The sequence below is a fragment of the Salvia miltiorrhiza genome, chromosome 6 (genome assembly GCF_028751815.1).
Source record: "Salvia miltiorrhiza cultivar Shanhuang (shh) chromosome 6, IMPLAD_Smil_shh, whole genome shotgun sequence".
NCBI classification, from domain to species: Eukaryota; Viridiplantae; Streptophyta; class Magnoliopsida; order Lamiales; family Lamiaceae; genus Salvia; species Salvia miltiorrhiza.
The window spans coordinates 22,061,458-22,083,114 of NC_080392.1; the positions used below are offsets into that span (position 1 = coordinate 22,061,458).

The window sequence follows — 21,657 nt, forward strand, 5'->3', positions numbered from 1 at the left end:
ATTAATTATATGGTTCCAAACTCATTTAAATACATTAAGACATATAAGCCTAATTCTTATTGAAGCATAAAATCTATTTGAGCTTGCTTCTAACATAAATTAAATTACTCATGGGCTTAAGTAAACAATCGATAAAAGATTCATATTTAACACTTCAGTGTTAAATTCTCCACAATAAATTAATGGACTCAAAATATGTTTTGAGTGCATCATCTATTGAAAATAAATCATCACATATATAAATTATCAAATTCATATAAGTTCGTATTTTATTAATGGATGCTGAACTCTAATTACCATAATAAATCCTTAAATCAGTAATTAAAAGTATATAATCCTTAATAAAAAGTCGGGTCATTACAATTAGTCAGCATGTTTCTTTTTCTGCTCGACACCCTCATGTTTTTCTCGATAATAATCTATTTATCTTTCCCTTGACTATGTCGCTTGTATATCCATTGTCCACTAAATGTGTTATGGTATTTTCTAGGGCTATGCTCTAATTGAATTTGAGAAGTTTGAGGAGGCACAGAGAGCCATAAATGAGATGAATGGAACTGAACTCCTAACCCAGACCATGAATGTTGACTGGGCGTTCAGCAAAGGTCCATTCAGAAGAAGGAACATTAGGAGGAGGTATGTGATCTCAAATTCTCTGCAACAACAATATAAGTCCCTCTGTTCTTTCTAAATGTCTAACTCAAATTATGGGTTCTTATTACTGTTGCTCATAGTATAGGACTAGGAAATAGTTGTACCAAACATGATAGTGCTCCCCATGTACTTTTGGAGCCAGAGGTAATGTGCAGAGCTTGGGAAATACTGATACTGGAAATGTGCATGTGTCACTTATTACCTTAACAGACAAATACATCATTTGGAATGTTGTTGAGGGGGCATGTTAAATATTTTAATTATCAGTTAGGGTTTGTAATAATTCAGACATGGTGAATCAATGTTAGGATACGTAACCTTGAAAAATCTCTCCACTTTGAATATGTTAGATGACACTCTTCAAATCTAGTTTTGAGTGACCCATATTAGGTTGGTAATAATTTTGAATTGTCTTGTAGTGGGAGTTGGAACAACCACATTATAAAAAGGGCATGTAATTGGGGATTAAAAAGTTTACAAACCCTCTTTTCATGTCTGGATCCTATCCGACTGTTACTGTTTTGTGATTCATCATTTTTATTGAAATCTTCTACAGATCACCTCGGGGTCATCATTCCAGGAGTCCAAGGAGGAGATTCTGATCATGGTGGCATGTGAGAGTTTTTGGCACTTTGATTTAGAGTGAAGATACAAATGTGAATCTTTGTTAACTTTTAACAATGTGTACGATTGTTGTTTCTGTTGTCAGTTTTCGTTCATTGACTTCATTTCAGCTGTATTAACGTATTTATGAGGCTTCTTTGGATTGCTCTTCCTGGCTTGCTATTTATATAGGTTGGTACTTTAGTTGAAGGATGTTCCAATGTTGTGTTCTTATTGATTCCGATCAGTGTATTCATTGCCTTTTTGATTGGTATTTGTGCTTGTCTTGTTGTAAGATCATCATTTTGTTTTGGGATAATCATAATTTGTCATTAACTTTTACGTTTTTTTTTAAATCTATATATATATAAAAGCTCATCCAACTTCACAATTTTTTTCCCGCCCAAAACTAGAGTGTAATTTCTATACCAATCACTATTTAGTCCTATCTTAAATTTGGTAATTAACAATTAATTAAAGCATTAAATATGATAATTAGTTGATATTATAAATATTGTTATAATATAAAAAGACATTCAACATTAAAAAGTATAGATTACTTATACTTTTAAATAATTTAGTTAAATAACTATTACCGTGCATCGCACGGGAGCAAAACTAGTAAGACTTAAATAGCACAGCCAAAAAGCACATAATAACCCCTCGTTTTTCTACTTATTTGTCTACTCATTACTCATTAGCACAACCCTCGTTTTTCTTCAAAATCCCTTTAGCCCTTCCCCTCCTATCCCCAAATCTAAACCTAGCTAAATATCTGCTTCAATGGCGAATGCGGAGGCGGAGGCCGTCGATTTCGAGCCTGAGGAGGACGATCTTATGGACGAGGATGTCGACGATGACTCCCCCAACCGAGCCACCGTTCCTCGCCTGAAGTCCGCCATCACCGGCGGCGGCTCCTCCACCGCTCCAAAGAAGACCAAGGGCCGCGGGTTTCGCGACGAGGCCGCTGCTGAAGCGGACCGAAATGCTCGCATGTCCGCCCCCTTCGATTCGCTCGATTCAGAAGGCGGTCCTGGCCCCGAACGATGTCAGTATCCAAAACCCTAATTATTTTTGAATTATTCCGTTTTTTATTTTTCCATTTAGGTTATTTGTGTGAATTCACCTTGCTTCTAACCGTTCTGTTGATATCTTTGTTCGGACATAGTTGCTGTATTAGAAATTTGAAAACATGTTATATTTTAGATCAGTTTCAGTAGAACCATTTTGGTGTATAGTATAATTGAGCTTGATACTCTCGCTTGGGTTGCTTTTTGGGTAGTGTTTACATTTTCCGTTGCACTCATAGTGTGGGAGAAGTGAGCTCTAGATGTACTACTGATTGAATTTGTTCGGGTGTTTGACACTGTTGTTTGTTGCAAATTCGAAGTGGAGGCATGTTTGATTAGATGGCACCATTTGTTTTTCATAAAAACTTCAATTGGATATTGGGATAGAAGTTGAGGTCTAGTTGTGATTGCACTTTTGTAGCTATTGAAGGATGGATTATTCTGGTTACTGGAGTTCATGAAGAGGCTCAAGAGGACGATCTGCAAAACGCATTTGGTGATTTTGGAGAGATAAAGAATTTACACTTGAATCTCGATCGTCGTACGGGTTTTGTCAAGGTATATAAATCTTGCGTTCTTTTACGATTCGTTATGAAAGTTACCTGCTATATACTAATTATGTAACATGTTAAAGAGAAATCTAATGACATTCTATATGATGTTTATCAGGATTAACTTTAAATGTTATGTAAATCTTCTTCTTCTTCTTCCACATTTTTACATTTTACACTTTGTTGAATTTGAAGGCATACCATCCCTTTCTGCAACCGCTTTAGATGATATTATAACATAGATTCTCTGTATAAGCAATTGAGGATCCTGTAAAATAGTTTAATGTTATAGCCCGGATGAACATTTTGAGTCTTACAAACTACCCTTGTGTGTAGATGGGCTCCAAGAAAAGATTATTATTTACTCTGAGTTGCCTAAGCAGCATATTTGCATCTCTGAAGCAGTCTTTACTCACAAAGGGATTAGTCAGCATGTTTCTTTTTCTGCTCGACACCCTCATGTTTTTCTCGATAATAATCTATTTATCTTTCCCTTGACTATGTCGCTTGTATATCCATTGTCCACTAAATGTGTTATGGTATTTTCTAGGGCTATGCTCTAATTGAATTTGAGAAGTTTGAGGAGGCACAGAGAGCCATAAATGAGATGAATGGAACTGAACTCCTAACCCAGACCATGAATGTTGACTGGGCGTTCAGCAAAGGTCCATTCAGAAGAAGGAACATTAGGAGGAGGTATGTGATCTCAAATTCTCTGCAACAACAATATAAGTCCCTCTGTTCTTTCTAAATGTCTAACTCAAATTATGGGTTCTTATTACTGTTGCTCATAGTATAGGACTAGGAAATAGCTGTACCAAACATGATAGTGCTCCCCATGTACTTTTGGAGCCAGAGGTAATGTGCAGAGCTTGGGAAATACTGATACTGGAAATGTGCATGTGTCACTTATTACCTTAACAGACAAATACATCATTTGGAATGTTGTTGAGGGGGCATGTTAAATATTTTAATTATCAGTTAGGGTTTGTAATAATTCAGACATGGTGAATCAATGTTAGGATACGTAACCTTGAAAAATCTCTCCACTTTGAATATGTTAGATGACACTCTTCAAATCTAGTTTTGAGTGACCCATATTAGGTTGGTAATAATTTTGAATTGTCTTGTAGTGGGAGTTGGAACAACCACATTATAAAAAGGGCATGTAATTGGGGATTAAAAAGTTTACAAACCCTCTTTTCATGTCTGGATCCTATCCGACTGTTACTGTTTTGTGATTCATCATTTTTATTGAAATCTTCTACAGATCACCTCGGGGTCATCATTCCAGGAGTCCAAGGAGGAGATTCTGATCATGGTGGCATGTGAGAGTTTTTGGCACTTTGATTTAGAGTGAAGATACAAATGTGAATCTTTGTTAACTTTTAACAATGTGTACGATTGTTGTTTCTGTTGTCAGTTTTCGTTCATTGACTTCATTTCAGGTGTATTAACGTATTTATGAGGCTTCTTTGGATTGCTCTTCCTGGCTTGCTATTTATATAGGTTGGTACTTTAGTTGAAGGATGTTCCAATGTTGTGTTCTTATTGATTCCGATCAGTGTATTCATTGCCTTTTTGATTGGTATTTGTGCTTGTCTTGTTGTAAGATCATCATTTTGTTTTGGGATAATCATAATTTGTCATTAACTTTTACGTTTTTTTTTTAAATCTATATATATATAAAAGCTCATCCAACTTCACAATTTTTTTCCCGCCCAAAACTAGAGTGTAATTTCTATACCAATCACTATTTAGTCCTATCTTAAATTTGGTAATTAACAATTAATTAAAGCATTAAATATGATAAGTAGTTGATATTATAAATATTGTTATAATATAAAAAGACATTCAACATTAAAAAGTATAGATTACTTATACTTTTAAATAATTTAGTTAAATAACTATTACCGTGCATCGCACGGGAGCAAAACTAGTAAGACTTAAATAGCACAGCCAAAAAGCACATAATAACCCCTCGTTTTTCTACTTATTTGTCTACTCATTACTCATTAGCACAACCCTCGTTTTTCTTCAAAATCCCTTTAGCCCTTCCCCTCCTATCCCCAAATCTAAACCTAGCTAAATATCTGCTTCAATGGCGAATGCGGAGGCGGAGGCCGTCGATTTCGAGCCTGAGGAGGACGATCTTATGGACGAGGATGTCGGCGATGGCTCCCCCAACCGAGCAACCGTTCCTCGCCTGAAGTCCGCCATCACCGGCGGCGGCTCCTCCACCGCTCCAAAGAAGACCAAGGGCCGCGGGTTTCGCGACGAGGCCGCTGCTGAAGCGGACCGAAATGCTCGCATGTCCGCCCCCTTCGATTCGCTCGATTCAGAAGGCGGTCCTGGCCCCGAACGATGTCAGTATCCAAAACCCTAATTATTTTTGAATTATTCCGTTTTTTATTTTTCCATTTAGGTTATTTGTGTGAATTCACCTTGCTTCTAACCGTTCTGTTGATATCTTTGTTCGGACATAGTTGCTGTATTAGAAATTTGAAAACATGTTATATTTTAGATCAGTTTCAGTAGAACCATTTTGGTGTATAGTATAATTGAGCTTGATACTCTCGCTTGGGTTGCTTTTTGGGTAGTGTTTACATTTTCCCTTGCACTCATAGTGTGGGAGAAGTGAGCTCTAGATGTACTACTGATTGAATTTGTTCGGGTGTTTGACACTGTTGTTTGTTGCAAATTCGAAGTGGAGGCATGTTTGATTAGATGGCACCATTTGTTTTTCATAAAAACTTCAATTGGATATTGGGATAGAAGTTGAGGTCTAGTTGTGATTGCACTTTTGTAGCTATTGAAGGATGGATTATTCTGGTTACTGGAGTTCATGAAGAGGCTCAAGAGGAAGATCTGCAAAACGCATTTGGTGATTTTGGAGAGATAAAGAATTTACACTTGAATCTCGATCGTCCTACGGGTTTTGTCAAGGTATATAAATCTTGCGTTCTTTTACGATTCGTTATGAAAGTTACCTGCTATATACTAATTATGTAACATGTTAAAGAGAAATCTAATGACATTCTATATGATGTTTATCAGGATTAACTTTAAATGTTATGTAAATCTTCTTCTTCTTCTTCCACATTTTTACATTTTACACTTTGTTGAATTTGAAGGCATACCATCCATTTCTGCAACCGCTTTAGATGATATTATAACATAAATTCTCTGTATCAGCAATTGAGGATCCTGTAAAATAGTTTAATGTTATAGCCCGGATGAACATTTTGAGTCTTACAAACTACCCTTGTGTGTAGATGGGCTCCAAGAAAAGATTATTATTTACTCTGAGTTGCCTAAGCAGCATATTTGCATCTCTGAAGCAGTCTTTACTCACAAAGGGATTAGTCAGCATGTTTCTTTTTCTGCTCGACACCCTCATGTTTTTCTCGATAATAATCTATTTATCTTTCCCTTGACTATGTCGCTTGTATATCCATTGTCCACTAAATGTGTTATGGTATTTTCTAGGGCTATGCTCTAATTGAATTTGAGAAGTTTGAGGAGGCACAGAGAGCCATAAATGAGATGAATGGAACTGAACTCCTAACTGTCGCAGCCCGATTCCCGACACTAGTGATAGTGGGGTACGAGTATCGATACGACTATTTTTAAAAGAATAAAAGATAAGAAGAATAGGTCGAACATCAAGCGGAAGCTCGCATCAAAAGGTGTTAAGGAAATTATCATAAATGAACCCAAGGGTAATTTCGTCAATGTCGTTATAACTTTTTAATTATCAGGAATTTCAAAATCAAAAACAAAACGGGTATCGCTCATTTTTCGTAAGGAATCACAATATGCAGAGTATCGCAGCAAAAGGTGAACCGATTATATGTATGAAGACATATAACCGTGAGTACATTGCTTAAATTCAAAAGAAAATCAAAGTATATCAATCATCAAGACTTTATCGTCAAAATAGAAATACGATAAAGTAAATACATCCTCTAACAATTCCCCGCCAGCACCAGACCAATCTCGCTCCTCGCTTAGCCTGCACATTTAGAAATATATGCAGGGCGTGAGTACATAATACTCAGTGGGCAAACGCCGAAAATCAAGAAAGGTGCTCATAGAGCTATAAGTTTGAAGCTTGCCACATCTCAGCAATACACAGAAATAAGTTAGTATTAAATGAGTCTGTGCATGCAGTTTTCATAATCATGACATCATAAGTAAACGACTGCAGTCAAAGATCTCAACATGTATGTACCACATCTACAACTCATCATCATCAAAGGTACTGAGAAGTAGGCCTCCCTCTCAAGTACCGTGACCGGCCGACCCGAAGACGGCTCACAGTCACCTCTGTGCACAAAATCCCGCTTGTGGCAGGACCCAATTCGTCTTATCTCATCAGTAGAGGGTAACATACAAGCTCAACATCAAAAATTGGCAAGTCAAACAGTTCTCAAACATCATTTATCTCGATTTATTTGATAAGCTCATAACATCATTATATCATCGAATCATTTTAGAAAGTTCGAATAATATATATATATGCTCAAAATATTGCCCACCTGAAGACCTTACTCAAAAACTCCCGTCAAAGCGGAGTTACTTACTTCCCTGCTCTGCTCGTGTCTTCAGGGATCATCGTCATCATCGTAGGTTCATGTCATAAAATGAATCTCGATTAGAACTCAACGACAAAAACTCATGCCTTAACTCATGCTCTATCTTATATTCTATCTCTTAATCGACTCTACATAACTTCTTCACTCATTTCAAATCCTTAAGTCCAAGGATATGTTTCAAGAAAATCATGGTTCTAAGTCTCGATTTATCTCTCATATAAGACTCGTCTAATCTCATTAAAACACTTAGGCAACATAAACACATAAGGCACATAAGAAAATACAATCAAACATCAACAATTCATGTTCTGTTTTCCCACTGACTCAACTTCAAAATTTAACACGTTCTGACTCCGACATCTCCTGGACTCCAGACTCATACCAAAAGAAAGGTATTTGAGTCTAGTTTCATTTAAAAAAAAAGTAGAGTCAGAAACTCCAAGTGGTTTGGGAGATATGGCATTTTTACCACGGTCTACCATATTCGGCAGTTTTGAGCAATCGGATTTTTGAAAAAATAGTAAACGTTGTCAAACTGAGCTCAAATTTGGTGGATATCTAGCCCATACAGTACGGTTGATACCATAAAAATTTGGAAAGCTAGATCATACAGGAAGCTACTGAAATGAATGACTTTGTCCCCTGTTCTCTGAAATTCCCGGTAGAAATGTGCAGATTTGGTTTTGCATTTTATAAAAATAGTAAATCAAGTCCAAATGACTTGAAATTTTACCAGTATGCTCAAGACTCATGTAGGGACATGCTGTATAATTTTCAAAGCCATTAGACATCGACAACCCGTCGATCACAGTAGGTCAGTAGCCTACGAAAAATCACCAAAAACTCATCTCAAACTCTTAAATGCTCAATTCAACATTCTTTCAAAGAAAACCAATCAAAGCTCATCTTAAACACATATAACACTCAAAAACATTCAAGCACATTATAAAACTCATCATACTCAATCTCAAATCTCCTCTTACATCATAAACTCAAATCTCAAGGAAAACGTTTCTACAAACGTATCAATTCAATCATCTTTTCAATTTCATGCTCAATATCATTCAATCATTCATTAATGACTTCATACATCATGTAACTCATTTTACACAAATAAATCCCCTATAATCATGCCAACTAAACTCTAATAAAAACTCATATATCCATATAAACTCTCAACAAAAACATGACAACTTTCACATAATGGTCATAAAGCAAATTAGACCTAATGTTATCAATCATTGACTTCTCAAGATATGAAAACTCAAAAATTCTCATAAACTAACTCAAGTCAAAATTTTACTTAGCTTAGAAAAGACTTAATCAAACATATTAAAACACTAACATCATGTTCAATTACCTATATTTTAAGCCAAAACACTTAATAGACATATATACAAGAAAGTCCCAATTTTTATTAAACTAAACTCTTTGAAATTTTATAAACTCACATGGATCTTTAATCTCATCATATATCTATCAATTTTAGTCATTTAAACTCACATATACTCCATCAATTTTATAAATTAGAGCATAGATACACATAGCCCTAATTTTAGTAAACTAACTCATATCAAAATCATCATTTGACATCATATGCTCAATTTACTCCATCAATCATCATCATATACATCTCATGGACTCATATACATCATCAATTCATCATTTAAACCATCAACACAAAAGTTCCCAATTTGGGGGTAAACTAAACTCATCAAAATTTTACATCTCAAAGCATAGCTTTTCAAAACACATACTAATCATCACCAAACCTCACATAGATCATTTTTCTCACCTCAATTCAAGGAAAGAAGAAGAAAATTTTTTTGAAGGGTAGAACACCCAAATTTTCGAAAATTTGAGGAAAAGAAAGGGGGTGATTTTCTTGCTTCAATCCTTCAAATATACTCATATATATCATCATACAAGTTTAATCTATGAAAATAGAGATCACTTACTCAAGTTTTTCACCAACAATCAAACTTTCTCTCACTAGTCTTGAAGCCAATCTTCAAGGATTTCCTTGGATTCAAGTTGATAGGAGGTGTTTAGGTGGAATTTTGTTGGTGATTTATGTGTTTGGCATATTTTGGTGAAGCTTCGGAGGTCTCTCCAATGGTTGACAATGGAGGAATTATGAGAGAGAAAGGAGAGAGAGAGGTGGCCGATTGGTGAGGATGAAGGAGAGAGAGAGTTGCTTGAGAGATATGAATGGATTTGCAAGATTTAGATGATCTTATAGAGATTTTGCAAATCTTAAAGAATATTGGCAATTAATGCCTTTGATCTCTCTCTCACTCTAATCTCTCTCTAATCTCTACACTATCAATCCTTACTCTCTCCATAATATACTCTCAACTCTACTCTCCCAATCTCTACACTTAGTAATTGAAGCATATAAGATATGGTAGAGAGAATTAAAATAAAGTGTGAGAAGGGTGATTAAATAATAATCACAAAAACTATGGAAATATTACTCATTAATAAAGTACCATAGTATAATTATTCATGTGACCCAAAATAATAATAATAGCACCAATATTAGTGCACTCACTCAATTATAATATTCCTCATCATGGGAAAAATAATTTAAAAATATTATGCTTGGAAAAATTTCCATAAACCGGCATCATTCGATTTCTTGGTAAAAATAAGCCGCACTTTCTTTGGAAACTTAATAAAAATTCCCAAGTGCTAAGGTTTCAAATAAAAATCATAATAATATGGTCATATTGACACACGTCACAAAATCACATAATCACTCAGTCACGTAAATTCACATAACATCACATCAAAACAGTCGGCAGACTCAGATAAGTTAGACGTTTCTCTAACCGACTCTATTTATCAAAGATTCTCACTCTTTCTTCCTCGACTCTATTTCCAACTCATTATTCCTATTTTCTTAATAGGACAGTCAGTCTCTGATAATTCGGTATCCGGTAATTCTATTCCCGGTAGTTGGAAATAAAATAAAATCTCATCATTCTAACTCTATCATCAGTTTACTCACTCGTATCTCTATTTAAAAGACAATCTGTCTTATCTACTCATAAAAAAAAGTAGTCTCGTATTTCGACATCTCAGTACTCTTATTAGTGTTAAGACACTATCTCACAACATGAGGAAAAGTACGGGGTGCTACATCCCACCCCCCTTAAAAAAAATTTCGTCCCGAAATTTGAGTTATTCCTCTTCAGGAAAAAGCTCTGGGTACTTCTCTTTCATCTTCTCTTCAGTTCTCATGTTGATTCTTCTTGACTGTGATGTCTCCATTGGATTTCCACCAAAGGAATCGATTCGTCCCTCAATTATTGGATCTTCCAGTCCAGCATAGCATCAGGTCTATCTCTTCGTAGCTCAAAACTGGTTCCAGGGACGCTTCTTCTTGATAGGTGACGTGTTTTGGATCAAACACGAACTTTCTCAATTGAGAAATATGGAAAACGTCATGGACGTTCGCGAAGCTCAGAGGCAACGCTAGTTTATAGGCTACATGGCCTATTTACTCTAATACATATCATAAGGTCCTATATATATCTCGGTTTGAGTTCTTCGTTAACTCGAAAATGACATGCTCCCCGGGATAGGGAAAAACCTACACAAACATCATTTCTAACGTCAAAAGAATCTATCAGTGATTACTCAATTGTTGAGTTTTCTTTTCTCGATTTTGCTAATCGATTGCCATAACTCATGGCTAAGTGGTCTCACTTCTATTGTGGAAGTCTTTAATAGGTATAATTGTATAAGGTTGCCAAAGTGGCGCCTTCATGTGTTAACACGTCAAACATCTTTCTACGGAAGATGCCCTCTCTCGCTTCTTATTCTCCTATCAAAGCGTCGTTTCAGTTTTGGCACATTTTTATACTTTTCGCATGTGCGGTGTAAGGGGTATCATGAGCTTCTCTCGAAATTTCGTTTCTCAGCTCTTCTTTATCAGGCACACACAGTCGCTCCCTTAAAACTAAAATGGCATTATCTGTGGCCTCTTGATAATTCTCTATTTTCTCGATTCGAATCTTCATTCGCAATCTTTCCATCTTCTCATCCTCTCTCTGAGCTGTGACTATTCTCGATCGTAAGTCAGGTGTCATGCTCAGTGCAGAAATTATTATTTCTGTCGTTGGTGGTGGTATCTCTACCTCCTAATTCATCTTCTCGAATTCCTTGATTGGGTTCACTTCTCGTGTAAGGAGAAATCCTAACTCTCCCTGATTCTTTCTGCTCAATGCGTCGGTTACAACGTTAGCTTTTCCAGGGTGATAATTTATTCCACAATCGTAGTCCTTCATCAACTCTAGCCATCTTCTTCGTCGTATGTTCAGATCTTTTTGCTCAAAGAAGTATTTGAGACTCTCATGATCGGTGTATATCTCACACCGTACTCCGTAGAGATGGTGTCTCCAGATCTTCAAAGCATGCACTACGGCTGCTAATTCTAAATCATGCGTTAGATAACTCATCTCGTGTGGTCTCTGTTGTCGCGAAGCATACACTATAACTTTTCACTCTTGTATCAGTGCACATCTTGGACCCTTTTTTCGATGCATCAGTATAAACTGCATACTCTTGATCCGCTTTTGGAATAGCTAACACTGGTGCAATAATAAGCCTTTTCTTCAGCTTTTGAAAACTCCGCTCGCCTTCATCCGTCCAAACGAACTTGACTTCTTTCTTTAGCAGGTACGTCAATGGCTTAGCGATTTTTGAAAAGCCGCTAATAAAACGTCGATAGTATCCTGCTAATCCCAGAAAACTGCGAATCTCGTGCGGTGTGGTTGGCGATCTCCGCTCCTGTACCGCTTGGACTTTTGCTGGGTCCATTTCGATTCCTCTCGCAGAAACAATATGGGCGAGAAAATTGATTTCCTCCAGCCCAAAACTCGCATTTGCTAACTTCGCATAAAGCTTTTCAGCTTGTAATCTCTCCAACATGATCCTCAAACGTTCTTCGTGTTCTCGTTTACTCTTCGAGTAAATCACGATATCGTCTATAAAGACTAACACGAACTTGTCTAAGTATTCGCGGAAACGCGATTTATGAAATCCATGAATATTGCCGGAGCATTCGTCAAATCGAAAGGAATTACTATAAACTCATAGTGTCCGTATCTTGTACGAAATGCCGTCCTCGGAATATCTTCCGATCGTATCTTTATCTGATGGTATCCCGTTCTCAAGTCAATTTTTGAAAAAGTGCTCGCTCCTTGTAGTCGATCGAACAGATCATCGATCCAGGGTAACGGATACTTATTCTTTAACGTCACTTTGTTCAACTCTCAACAGTCGATACACAACCTCAAGCTTCCATTCTTCTTTTAACAAAAAGAACTGGTGCTCCCCACGGGGAAACACTGGGTCGAATGAAACCCATATCTAGAAGTTCTTGTAGTTACAGCTTCAACTCTTGCAACTCAGCGGGGGCCATTCTGTACGGCGCTTTCGACGTAGGTACGGCGCTAGGCTCTAACTCGATCGTAAACTTAAGCTGTCGATCTGGGGTAATCCCGATAAAGTTTCAGGAAAAACGTCTGTATACTCTCGCACATCTGGTACGTCGTCAACGTTTGCCTTGAATTCATCTCTCTAGTTTAAATATATAACGTACGCAGTTGTATCTTTTCTTTGCAAGAGATTTCTTGCTTACAGTGCCGAGATGGTCGGCGTCTTCTTCCATTTTCTCTCAATCTCAGAGAAGGAAGTAGGTTCTTGGCCAAATGGCTGAAAAGACATCCGTCTCTCCTTACATTGTATCCTTGCATGGTTTTTCTATTACCAATCCGTTCTCACAAATTATATCCAAGTGCCACATAGGCATCAATCTTAGGCTTCTAGCCTCGAGCTTAATCGATTTTAACTCGAATTCTAAATTAGGGCATACGGATGAAACCGTAGTAATTCTGCCTATGGTGTGGCTACTCTTTAGAGGTTGTGGAGCAAGCTCTATGTTCAGTGTCGAACAAACATACTATGGGCACATCTTTCAACTCGCCTATATCTGACAAAATTCTTCTATTCTTGTCTGGTGCTTTCTACTCAAATGCGAACAGTCTCTGATGATGCGGTTGATTCGCCTGCGGGGCTGGTAGTTGCCTTCTTGATCAATGTGGTCAATAGGCTGGCTGTTGTCGCTGTGGTAGAGGTGGCGATAGGATTCCCTCCATTGCTTTGAGTTGCGGCCGAAACTGACTTGGTCGTCCTCCGCTTCCACTTTGCTGACGATTCGAACACTGTTTCGAGTAGTGCCCGACCCTTCCGCAGGTGTAACAGCTATTCTGTCTCATCTTACATTCTCTCAGATGTAATTTATTTCTCTTCGACAAGGCGATAACCCTCGCGGTCCTTGAAAGTTTACTGTTTCTGGGGCAGTTGGGCCAACATAAGGCTGTTTGTCTCAGTTCTGATATTGTGGTGGCGCATTCTGACTCTGCCACGGCTTTTTGGGATCTTGACTTCGGTCGTCCCAATTTCTCTTTTCTTCTTGCCCGCATCCAGGAAAGGATGGATTGCACGTTTGCGTGCTTAAATTCGTTCGGGGTGCTGAAGCTTAAAACACGTTCTTTGGCTGTATTGCCAGTTCCATATCAAATGCTCTATTTACTGCTTCAGTACACATAACCGCACTCTGACTCGTTAAATCGTCTCGTACCTCTTATTTCAAATCTGATCGGAACAATTCTGACATCTTCTCGTTCATCTCTTCTCGATATGTGGCATACCGATCCAAGTCGCGAAACTGACGTTCGTATTCAGCTACGGTTTTATTACCTTATCTCATATCATCAACTCTATTTCTTTCTTCGATCGGTTTCTCTTTCTCGGTAAAAGTCTAAGGGAACATATATCAACCTTAGAACTAATTCTCATAACTCACGAATCATAAGACTCTTACTCAACATCATACTATTTTCTCAATTCTCATATCTCATTGTCAAAGACATATTTCATGTCTATCAATGCAACATCAGCTCAAAACTCTACTCAAGCATAGAGACTCTCTGGTCATCGTCTTATAGACATATATATAAGGAAATTTTCTCCTTCGAGAGCTCTTACTAATTGCGGGGCATAACGTAAATAAAACATCCCCTAATACTACGACGATGCTACATCTATGCTAGTCGTCATCTCAGTCTACTATCGTGGAAAACATTATTTGCTCTAGTCTGTCATCTCGATCTCCTTGAATTTGCTGTTGCCTATTCTGGCTTAGCATCACTTCTTCTCATCCTCGAATTGGTTAGCTTTCTACATACTTGGCTAATAGAAGAAAATCCATAATCGAAAAGTTGTGTTCGTCCCGTAATAATATATTCTACGACTGCTGCCATAACTCGTGTTTCTTCCAAACACTCTTCTTATTATACCATCCTAGTTACCTAGACATTCCTAGCTCTTGTCGAATGTGGTAGGGAATAGGATGTGATGAATAAAATGTCTGATCTTGAACAAGACGAGCTCAAGTAATGGAATAATTCCATAATAGCCAGTGCTATTTCAAGGATAATGAGGAAGTTAAAATCAAGGTAAGATCAAAAGCTAGAACAGAATCTAGAATGAAACTGAGATACGATATGATAGGAATAAATCAATACTGGAGGTAGAAACAATCCACTAAGTGGAAAATGAATATATTGTCCACTGTTAAAGCAAGGGGTAAAAATTTCCAACACAAACGGGTCAGGCTCAAATACAGTGGATCCGGAAAAATTTTCTCAATAGTAAATAGTTCTTCTTCTGTGGGAGTTCAAATGGATGCAGAAAAATATTAAATACGACCAAGCGGGATAGGGACTCAATAAGTCTACCCTCATGACTACTCTAGCGATAATACGCGCGGTCCCGGTGAAAGTACCTCTATTGCGAAGTACAATTGGTCAATAGTATTATGCATCCCATGAGGTCTCCATACTACGTTCGTCCTATTAAGGTCGTGTCTATAAATCGCGATGAAAACTCTAACTCTCGTCGTATTATCTCAACGGTTGGTTTTTCTGCTCCTCTTCTTCATCTTCTTCTCGGTTTATGTTCCTTTGGTTCCCTCTTCTTCTCGGAGGTATACTATAAAGGAAAAAGAGTTATATAACTATCGACTTCTAAACTAACCGTTCGTCATTACAAAATACAAATCCTCGTTTTTCTTACTTCACTTCTATATCTCATTTGTGATCTCAAAGTTCTCAAAATTCTCGTCTACTCTATTTCTCGTCTATCATCGTTCGTAATTCTCATCAATCTCTATTTCTCATTTATCATCAAGCCTCAACATCATCATCATTCTCAAAGCTCTGATAAAGATAGTGAAACTCACTAATCATCTACATCTCTGTATATAAATATATGGAAAATTGCCTCTCTCTCGAGGTCTTTTACAAAAGTAGGATCCTATGTACAAAGGTCCTAACACTAAAATGATGCTTTAACTATACAAGCATCATAGGTACTAAGCATCTATAGATCTATGCTATGTGCACATACACACTATATTATGCCTCTCTACCTATATATATACATATACGTATATATCAACTGTGCATCTATACATATGTACGCGTCTACTAGATACACGTGATCGCTAGTCGTCGTCTCCTGAATTCCTGCTCGTCGCATCGTCAACCTCCATATCCTCACTCGACTCCGTCTCCTCACTCGGCTCCGACTCCTGACTCTCGTACTCGTCGATCAGTCGGTAGACGCTATCGTCGCTCGGCTCATCCTCGACGTCGGTGTCCATCATCAGACCATAAACCGGCACTTCGGGAACAGGTACCCATGTCTCGATTCCGTTGGCAGCGATATGACGCTGTAATGGCTGGGTCCGTCCGTGGCCGACCGTCATCTCTGGAGTTTCCTCATCCGGGTCCTCCTCATCACTGTTCAGGTGTACTGGCCGAGACCTTCCCTCCTGGGCGTCTCGGGACAGTGAAAATAAAATCGAGTGTATATACGTCTGAAAAGCCAAAATGCCCGGCTCAGGCAACGGGGCAACCCTCGGATAAGGATAAAAGGGCACATACTGTATCTGAGGCTCAACAGAAACAATCGGCTATGCCGACTCAACAGGTGGCAATGGCAAAGGTGCCGTTGCCAGTGTCAAATCCCAAGGCGGTAACTCAGCGCTGGGAAAAGGAATAAGGGATAGAAACGCAAACGGGTCATGCTCTACCACTGGAGAGTACGCCTCGAAGACCATCGGCTCTGAAACATCCAGCTCAAAAGAAACTGGAATCGGATCAGCTGGGGGTAGAGGGCAATCGAAAACGGCCCCTCGGGAAGTGGGGGCACAACTACAAGCTCCCTTCCCTGGGCTGGTCCCTCAGACTCTCCATACGGCGGTGAAGGTGGCTCGCCATAAGCAAGGTAGCGGTGGCTCAACGTCGCGATGAAACCACGAAAATCGGTGCTCACCAACCGCCCTAACTCAGTCCTCCTGATATACTGTGGCACCAGCGAAGCCGCCCAGTCTCGCCACTCGGGTGGCAGCTGTGGAATCAGGTGAGTGATGGCCTCAGCCTCATCAATCCCGTGGATACTAGCCTCCCACCAACGACGGTGGTAATGCGCTAGAAACTCTCCAAGAGTATTGCCCTCGCTATATCGTCGCTGTATCGCTGCCTCCTCTCGACTTCATCCTCGTTTGGTACGGTAGGGCATCGGCTATACTAGCCTCAACATCTCTCCTCGTATTCCACATCAACTGCCTCGTACCAGAATTCATCATCTCAAACAATTTCATCATTAAAACAATACATGACTCATTAGTGAATCAAACTCAGCTCTCAACAGGAAAGCAACAAGAAACAACATCAACCTCTTACCTCGTTAAGCCGGAGGAGATGGGGTGCTGGGGTTTCGTTTCAAACTGACTCTCTCAAACTAGCCTAAGAATTCAAATTAGACTAGTACTCAATTTAAAAAGATACCAGTAATCAAAGGTTCAACTCAGTCAAGCAATAGACTCAGAGCAGATGACCTGCTCTGATACCACCCTGTCGCAGCCCGATTCCCGACACTAGTGATAGTGGGGTACGAGTATCGATACGACTATTTTTAAAAGAATAAAAGATAAGAAGAATAGGTCGAACATCAAGCGGAAGCTCGCATCAAAAGGTGTTAAGGAAATTATCATAAATGAACCCAAGGGTAATTTCGTCAATGTCGTTATAACTTTTTAATTATCAGGAATTTCAAAATCAAAAACAAAACGGGTATCGCTCATTTTTCGTAAGGAATCACAATATGCAGAGTATCGCAGCAAAAGGTGAACCGATTATATGTATGAAGACATATAACCGTGAGTACATTGCTTAAATTCAAAAGAAAATCAAAGTATATCAATCATCAAGACTTTATCGTCAAAATAGAAATACGATAAAGTAAATACATCCTCTAACAATTCCCCGCCAGCACCAGACCAATCTCGCTCCTCGCTTAGCCTGCACATTTAGAAATATATGCAGGGCGTGAGTACATAATACTCAGTGGGCAAATGCCGAAAATCAAGAAAGGTGCTCATAGAGCTATAAGTTTGAAGCTTGCCACATCTCAGCAATACACAGAAATAAGTTAGTATTAAATGAGTCTGTGCATGCAGTTTTCATAATCATGACATCATAAGTAAACGACTGCAGTCAAAGATCTCAACATGTATGTACCACATCTACAACTCATCATCATCAAAGGTACTGAGAAGTAGGCCTCCCTCTCAAGTACCGTGACCGGCCGACCCGAAGACTGCTCACAGTCACCTCTGTGCACAAAATCCCTCTTGTGGCAGGACCCAATTCGTCTTATCTCATCAGTAGAGGGTAACATACAAGCTCAACATCAAAAATTGGCAAGTCAAACAGTTCTCAAACATCATTTATCTCGATTTATTTGATAAGCTCATAACATCATTATATCATCGAATCATTTTAGAAAGTTCGAATAATATATATATATACTCAAAATATTGCCCACCTGAAGACCTTACTCAAAAACTCCCGTCAAAGCGGAGTTACTTACTTCCCTGCTCTGCTCGTGTCTTCAGGGATCATCGTCATCATCGTAGGTTCATGTCATAAAATGAATCTCGATTAGAACTCAACGACAAAAACTCATGCCTTAACTCATGCTCTATCTTATATTCTATCTCTTAATCGACTCTACATAACTTCTTCACTCATTTCAAATCCTTAAGTCCAAGGATATGTTTCAAGAAAATCATGGTTCTAAGTCTCGATTTATCTCTCATATAAGACTCGTCTAATCTCATTAAAACACTTAGGCAACATAAACACATAAGGCACATAAGAAAATACAATCAAACATCAACAATTCATGTTCTGTTTTCCCACTGACTCAACTTCAAAATTTAACACGTTCTGACTCCGACATCTCCTGGACTCCAGACTCATACCAAAAGAAAGGTATTTGAGTCTAGTTTCATTTAAAAAAAAGTAGAGTCAGAAACTCCAAGTGGTTTGGGAGATATGGCGTTTTTACCACGGTCTACCATATTCGGCAGTTTTGAGCAATCGGAAATATTGATTTTTGAAAAAATAGTAAACGTTGTCAAACTGAGCTCAAATTTGGTGGATATCTAGCCCATACAGTAAGGTTGATACCATAAAAATTTGGAAAGCTAGATCATACAGGAAGCTACTGAAATGAATGACTTTGTCCCCTGTTCTCTGAAATTCCCGGTAGAAATGTGCAGATTTGGTTTTGCATTTTATAAAAATAGTAACTCAAGTCCAAATGACTTGAAAATTTACCAGTATGCTCAAGACTCATGTAGGGATATGCTGTAAAATGTTCAAAGCCATTAGACATCGACAACCCATCGATCACAGTAGGTCCGTAGCCTACGAAAAATCACCAAAAACTCATCTCAAACTCTTAAATGCTCAATTCAACATTCTTTCAAAGAAAACCAATCAAAGCTCATCTTAAACACATATAACACTCAAAAACATTCAAGCACATTATAAAACTCATCATACTCAATCTCAAATCTCCTCTTACATCATAAACTCAAATCTCAAGGAAAACGTTTCTACAAACGTATCAATTCAATCCTCTTTTCAATTTCATGCTCAATATCATTCAATCATTCATTAATGACTTCATACATCATGTAACTCATTTTACACAAATAAATCCCCTATAATCATGCCAACTAAACTCTAATAAAAACTCATATATCCATATAAACTCTCAACAAAAACATGACAACTTTCACATAATGGTCATAAAGCAAATTAAACCTCATGTTATCAATCATTGACTTCTCAAGATATGAAAACTCAAAAATTCTCATAAACTAACTCAAGTCAAAATTTTACTTAGCTTAGAAAAGACTTAATCAAACATATTAAAACACTAACATCATGTTCAATTACCTATATTTTAAGCCAAAACACTTAATAGACATATATACAAGAAAGTCCCAATTTTTATTAAACTAAACTCTTTGAAATTTTATAAACTCACATGGATCTTTAATCTCATCATATATCTATCAATTTTAGTCATTTAAACTCACATATACTCCATCAATTTTATAAATTAGAGCATAGATACACATAGCCCTAATTTTAGTAAACTAACTCATATCAAAATCATCATTTGACATCATATGCTCAATTTACTCCATCAATCATCATCATATACATCTCATGGACTCATATACATCATCAATTCATCATTTAAACCATCAACACAAAAGTTCCCAATTTGGGGGTAAACTAAACTCATCAAAATTTTACATCTCAAAGCATAGCTTTTCAAAACACATACTAATCATCACCAAACCTCACATAGATCATTTTTCTCACCTCAATTCAAGGAAAGAAGAAGAAATTTTTTTTGAAGGGTAGAACACCCAAATTTTCGAAAATTTGAGGAAAAGAAAGGGGGTGATTTTCTTGCTTCAATCCTTCAAATATACTCATATATATCATCATACAAGTTTAATCTATGAAAATAGAGATCACTTACTCAAGTTTTTCACCAACAATCAAACTTTCTCTCACTAGTCTTGAAGCCAATCTTCAAGGATTTCCTTGGATTCAAGTTGATAGGAGGTGTTTAGGTGGAATTTTGTTGGTGATTTATGTGTTTGGCATATTTTGGTGAAGCTTCGGAGGTCTCTCCAATGGTTGACAATGGAGGAATTATGAGAGAGAAAGGAGAGAGAGAGGTGGCCGATTGGTGAGGATGAAGGAGAGAGAGAGTTGCTTGAGAGATATGAATGGATTTGCAAGATTTAGATGATCTTATAGAGATTTTGCAAATCTTAAAGAATATTGGCAATTAATGCCTTTGATCTCTCTCTCACTCTAATCTCTCTCTAATCTCTACACTATCAATCCTTACTCTCTCCATAATATACTCTCAACTCTACTCTCCCAATCTCTACACTTAGTAATTGAAGCACATAACATATGGTAGAGAGAATTAAAGTAAAGTGTGAGAAGGGTGATTAAATAATAATCACAAAAACTATGGAAATATTACTCATTAATAAAGTACCATAGTATAATTATTCATGTGACCCAAAATAATAATAATAGCACCAATATTAGTGCACTCACTCAATTATAATATTCCTCATCATGGGAAAAATAATTTAAAAATATTATGCTTGGAAAAATTTCCATAAACCGGCATCATTCGATTTCTTGGTAAAAATAAGCCGCACTTTCTTTGGAAACTTAATAAAAATTCCCAAGTGCTAAGGTTTCAAATAAAAATCATAATAATATGGTCATATTGACACACGTCACAAAATCACATAATCACTCAGTCACGTAAATTCACATAACATCACATCAAAACAGTCGGCAGACTCAGATAAGTTAGACGTTTCTCTAACCGACTCTATTTATCAAAGATTCTCACTCTTTCTTCCTCGACTCTATTTCCAACTCATTATTCCTATTTTCTTAATAGGACAGTCAGTCTCTGATAATTCGGTATCCGGTAATTCTATTCCCGGTAGTTGGAAATAAAATAAAATCTCATCATTCTAACTCTATCATCGGTTTACTCACTCGTATCTCTATTTAAAAGACAATCTGTCTTATCTACTCATAAAAAAAAGTAGTCTCGTATTTCGACATCTCAGTACTCTTATTAGTGTTAAGACACTATCTCACAACATGAGGAAAAGTACGGGGTGCTACACTAACC

The 21,657-nt window shown here is 37.6% G+C and overlaps 2 protein-coding genes and 3 long non-coding RNA genes across 5 annotated transcripts; 3 read left to right on the plus strand and 2 right to left on the minus strand.

The window, feature by feature from the left end:
• The first annotated feature begins 372 nt into the window (after positions 1 to 372).
• LOC130987504 (uncharacterized) lies at positions 373 to 1,531 on the plus strand. Its single transcript, XR_009089778.1, has 2 exons — positions 373 to 636; positions 1,211 to 1,531. It is a non-coding gene; the product is annotated as an uncharacterized LOC130987504 (long non-coding RNA).
• A 451-nt stretch (positions 1,532 to 1,982) lies between these two features.
• On the plus strand, positions 1,983 to 4,469 carry LOC130987508 (RNA-binding protein Y14A-like). Its single transcript, XM_057911044.1, has 4 exons — positions 1,983 to 2,305; positions 2,749 to 2,885; positions 3,429 to 3,574; positions 4,149 to 4,469. Exons 1-4 carry the CDS (start codon positions 2,041 to 2,043, stop codon positions 4,192 to 4,194), a joined length of 594 nt encoding a protein of 197 aa, XP_057767027.1. The 5' UTR covers positions 1,983 to 2,040; the 3' UTR covers positions 4,195 to 4,469.
• Positions 4,470 to 4,922: 453 nt separating this feature from the next.
• LOC130990644 (RNA-binding protein Y14A-like) lies at positions 4,923 to 6,457 on the plus strand (the record flags this gene model as incomplete). Its single annotated transcript, XM_057914870.1, has 3 exons — positions 4,923 to 5,244; positions 5,688 to 5,824; positions 6,368 to 6,457. Coding segments are annotated over exons 1-3 (492 nt in total), but the record flags the coding sequence as incomplete, so codon positions are not given.
• Positions 6,458 to 6,571: 114 nt separating this feature from the next.
• LOC130987509 (uncharacterized) lies at positions 6,572 to 9,829 on the minus strand. Its single transcript, XR_009089781.1, has 3 exons — positions 9,435 to 9,829; positions 7,420 to 7,483; positions 6,572 to 6,893 (listed from the first exon to the last, which is right to left on the minus strand). It is a non-coding gene; the product is annotated as an uncharacterized LOC130987509 (long non-coding RNA).
• Positions 9,830 to 17,303: 7,474 nt separating this feature from the next.
• Positions 17,304 to 20,858, minus strand: LOC130987510 (uncharacterized). Its single transcript, XR_009089782.1, has 3 exons — positions 20,464 to 20,858; positions 18,442 to 18,505; positions 17,304 to 17,915 (listed from the first exon to the last, which is right to left on the minus strand). It is a non-coding gene; the product is annotated as an uncharacterized LOC130987510 (long non-coding RNA).
• Positions 20,859 to 21,657: the final 799 nt, after the last annotated feature.

Excerpts from the sequence above, each read along its gene's own strand:
- LOC130987508 (XM_057911044.1), top strand. The coding sequence starts at position 2,041 with ATGGCGAATGCGGAGGCGGAGGCCGTCGATTTCGAGCCTGAGGAGGAC. Across the intron at positions 2,886-3,428 it reads GTCGTACGGGTTTTGTCAAG|GGCTATGCTCTAATTGAATT; the intron begins GTATATAAATCT and ends GGTATTTTCTAG. Across the intron at positions 3,575-4,148 it reads AGAAGGAACATTAGGAGGAG|ATCACCTCGGGGTCATCATT; the intron begins GTATGTGATCTC and ends AATCTTCTACAG.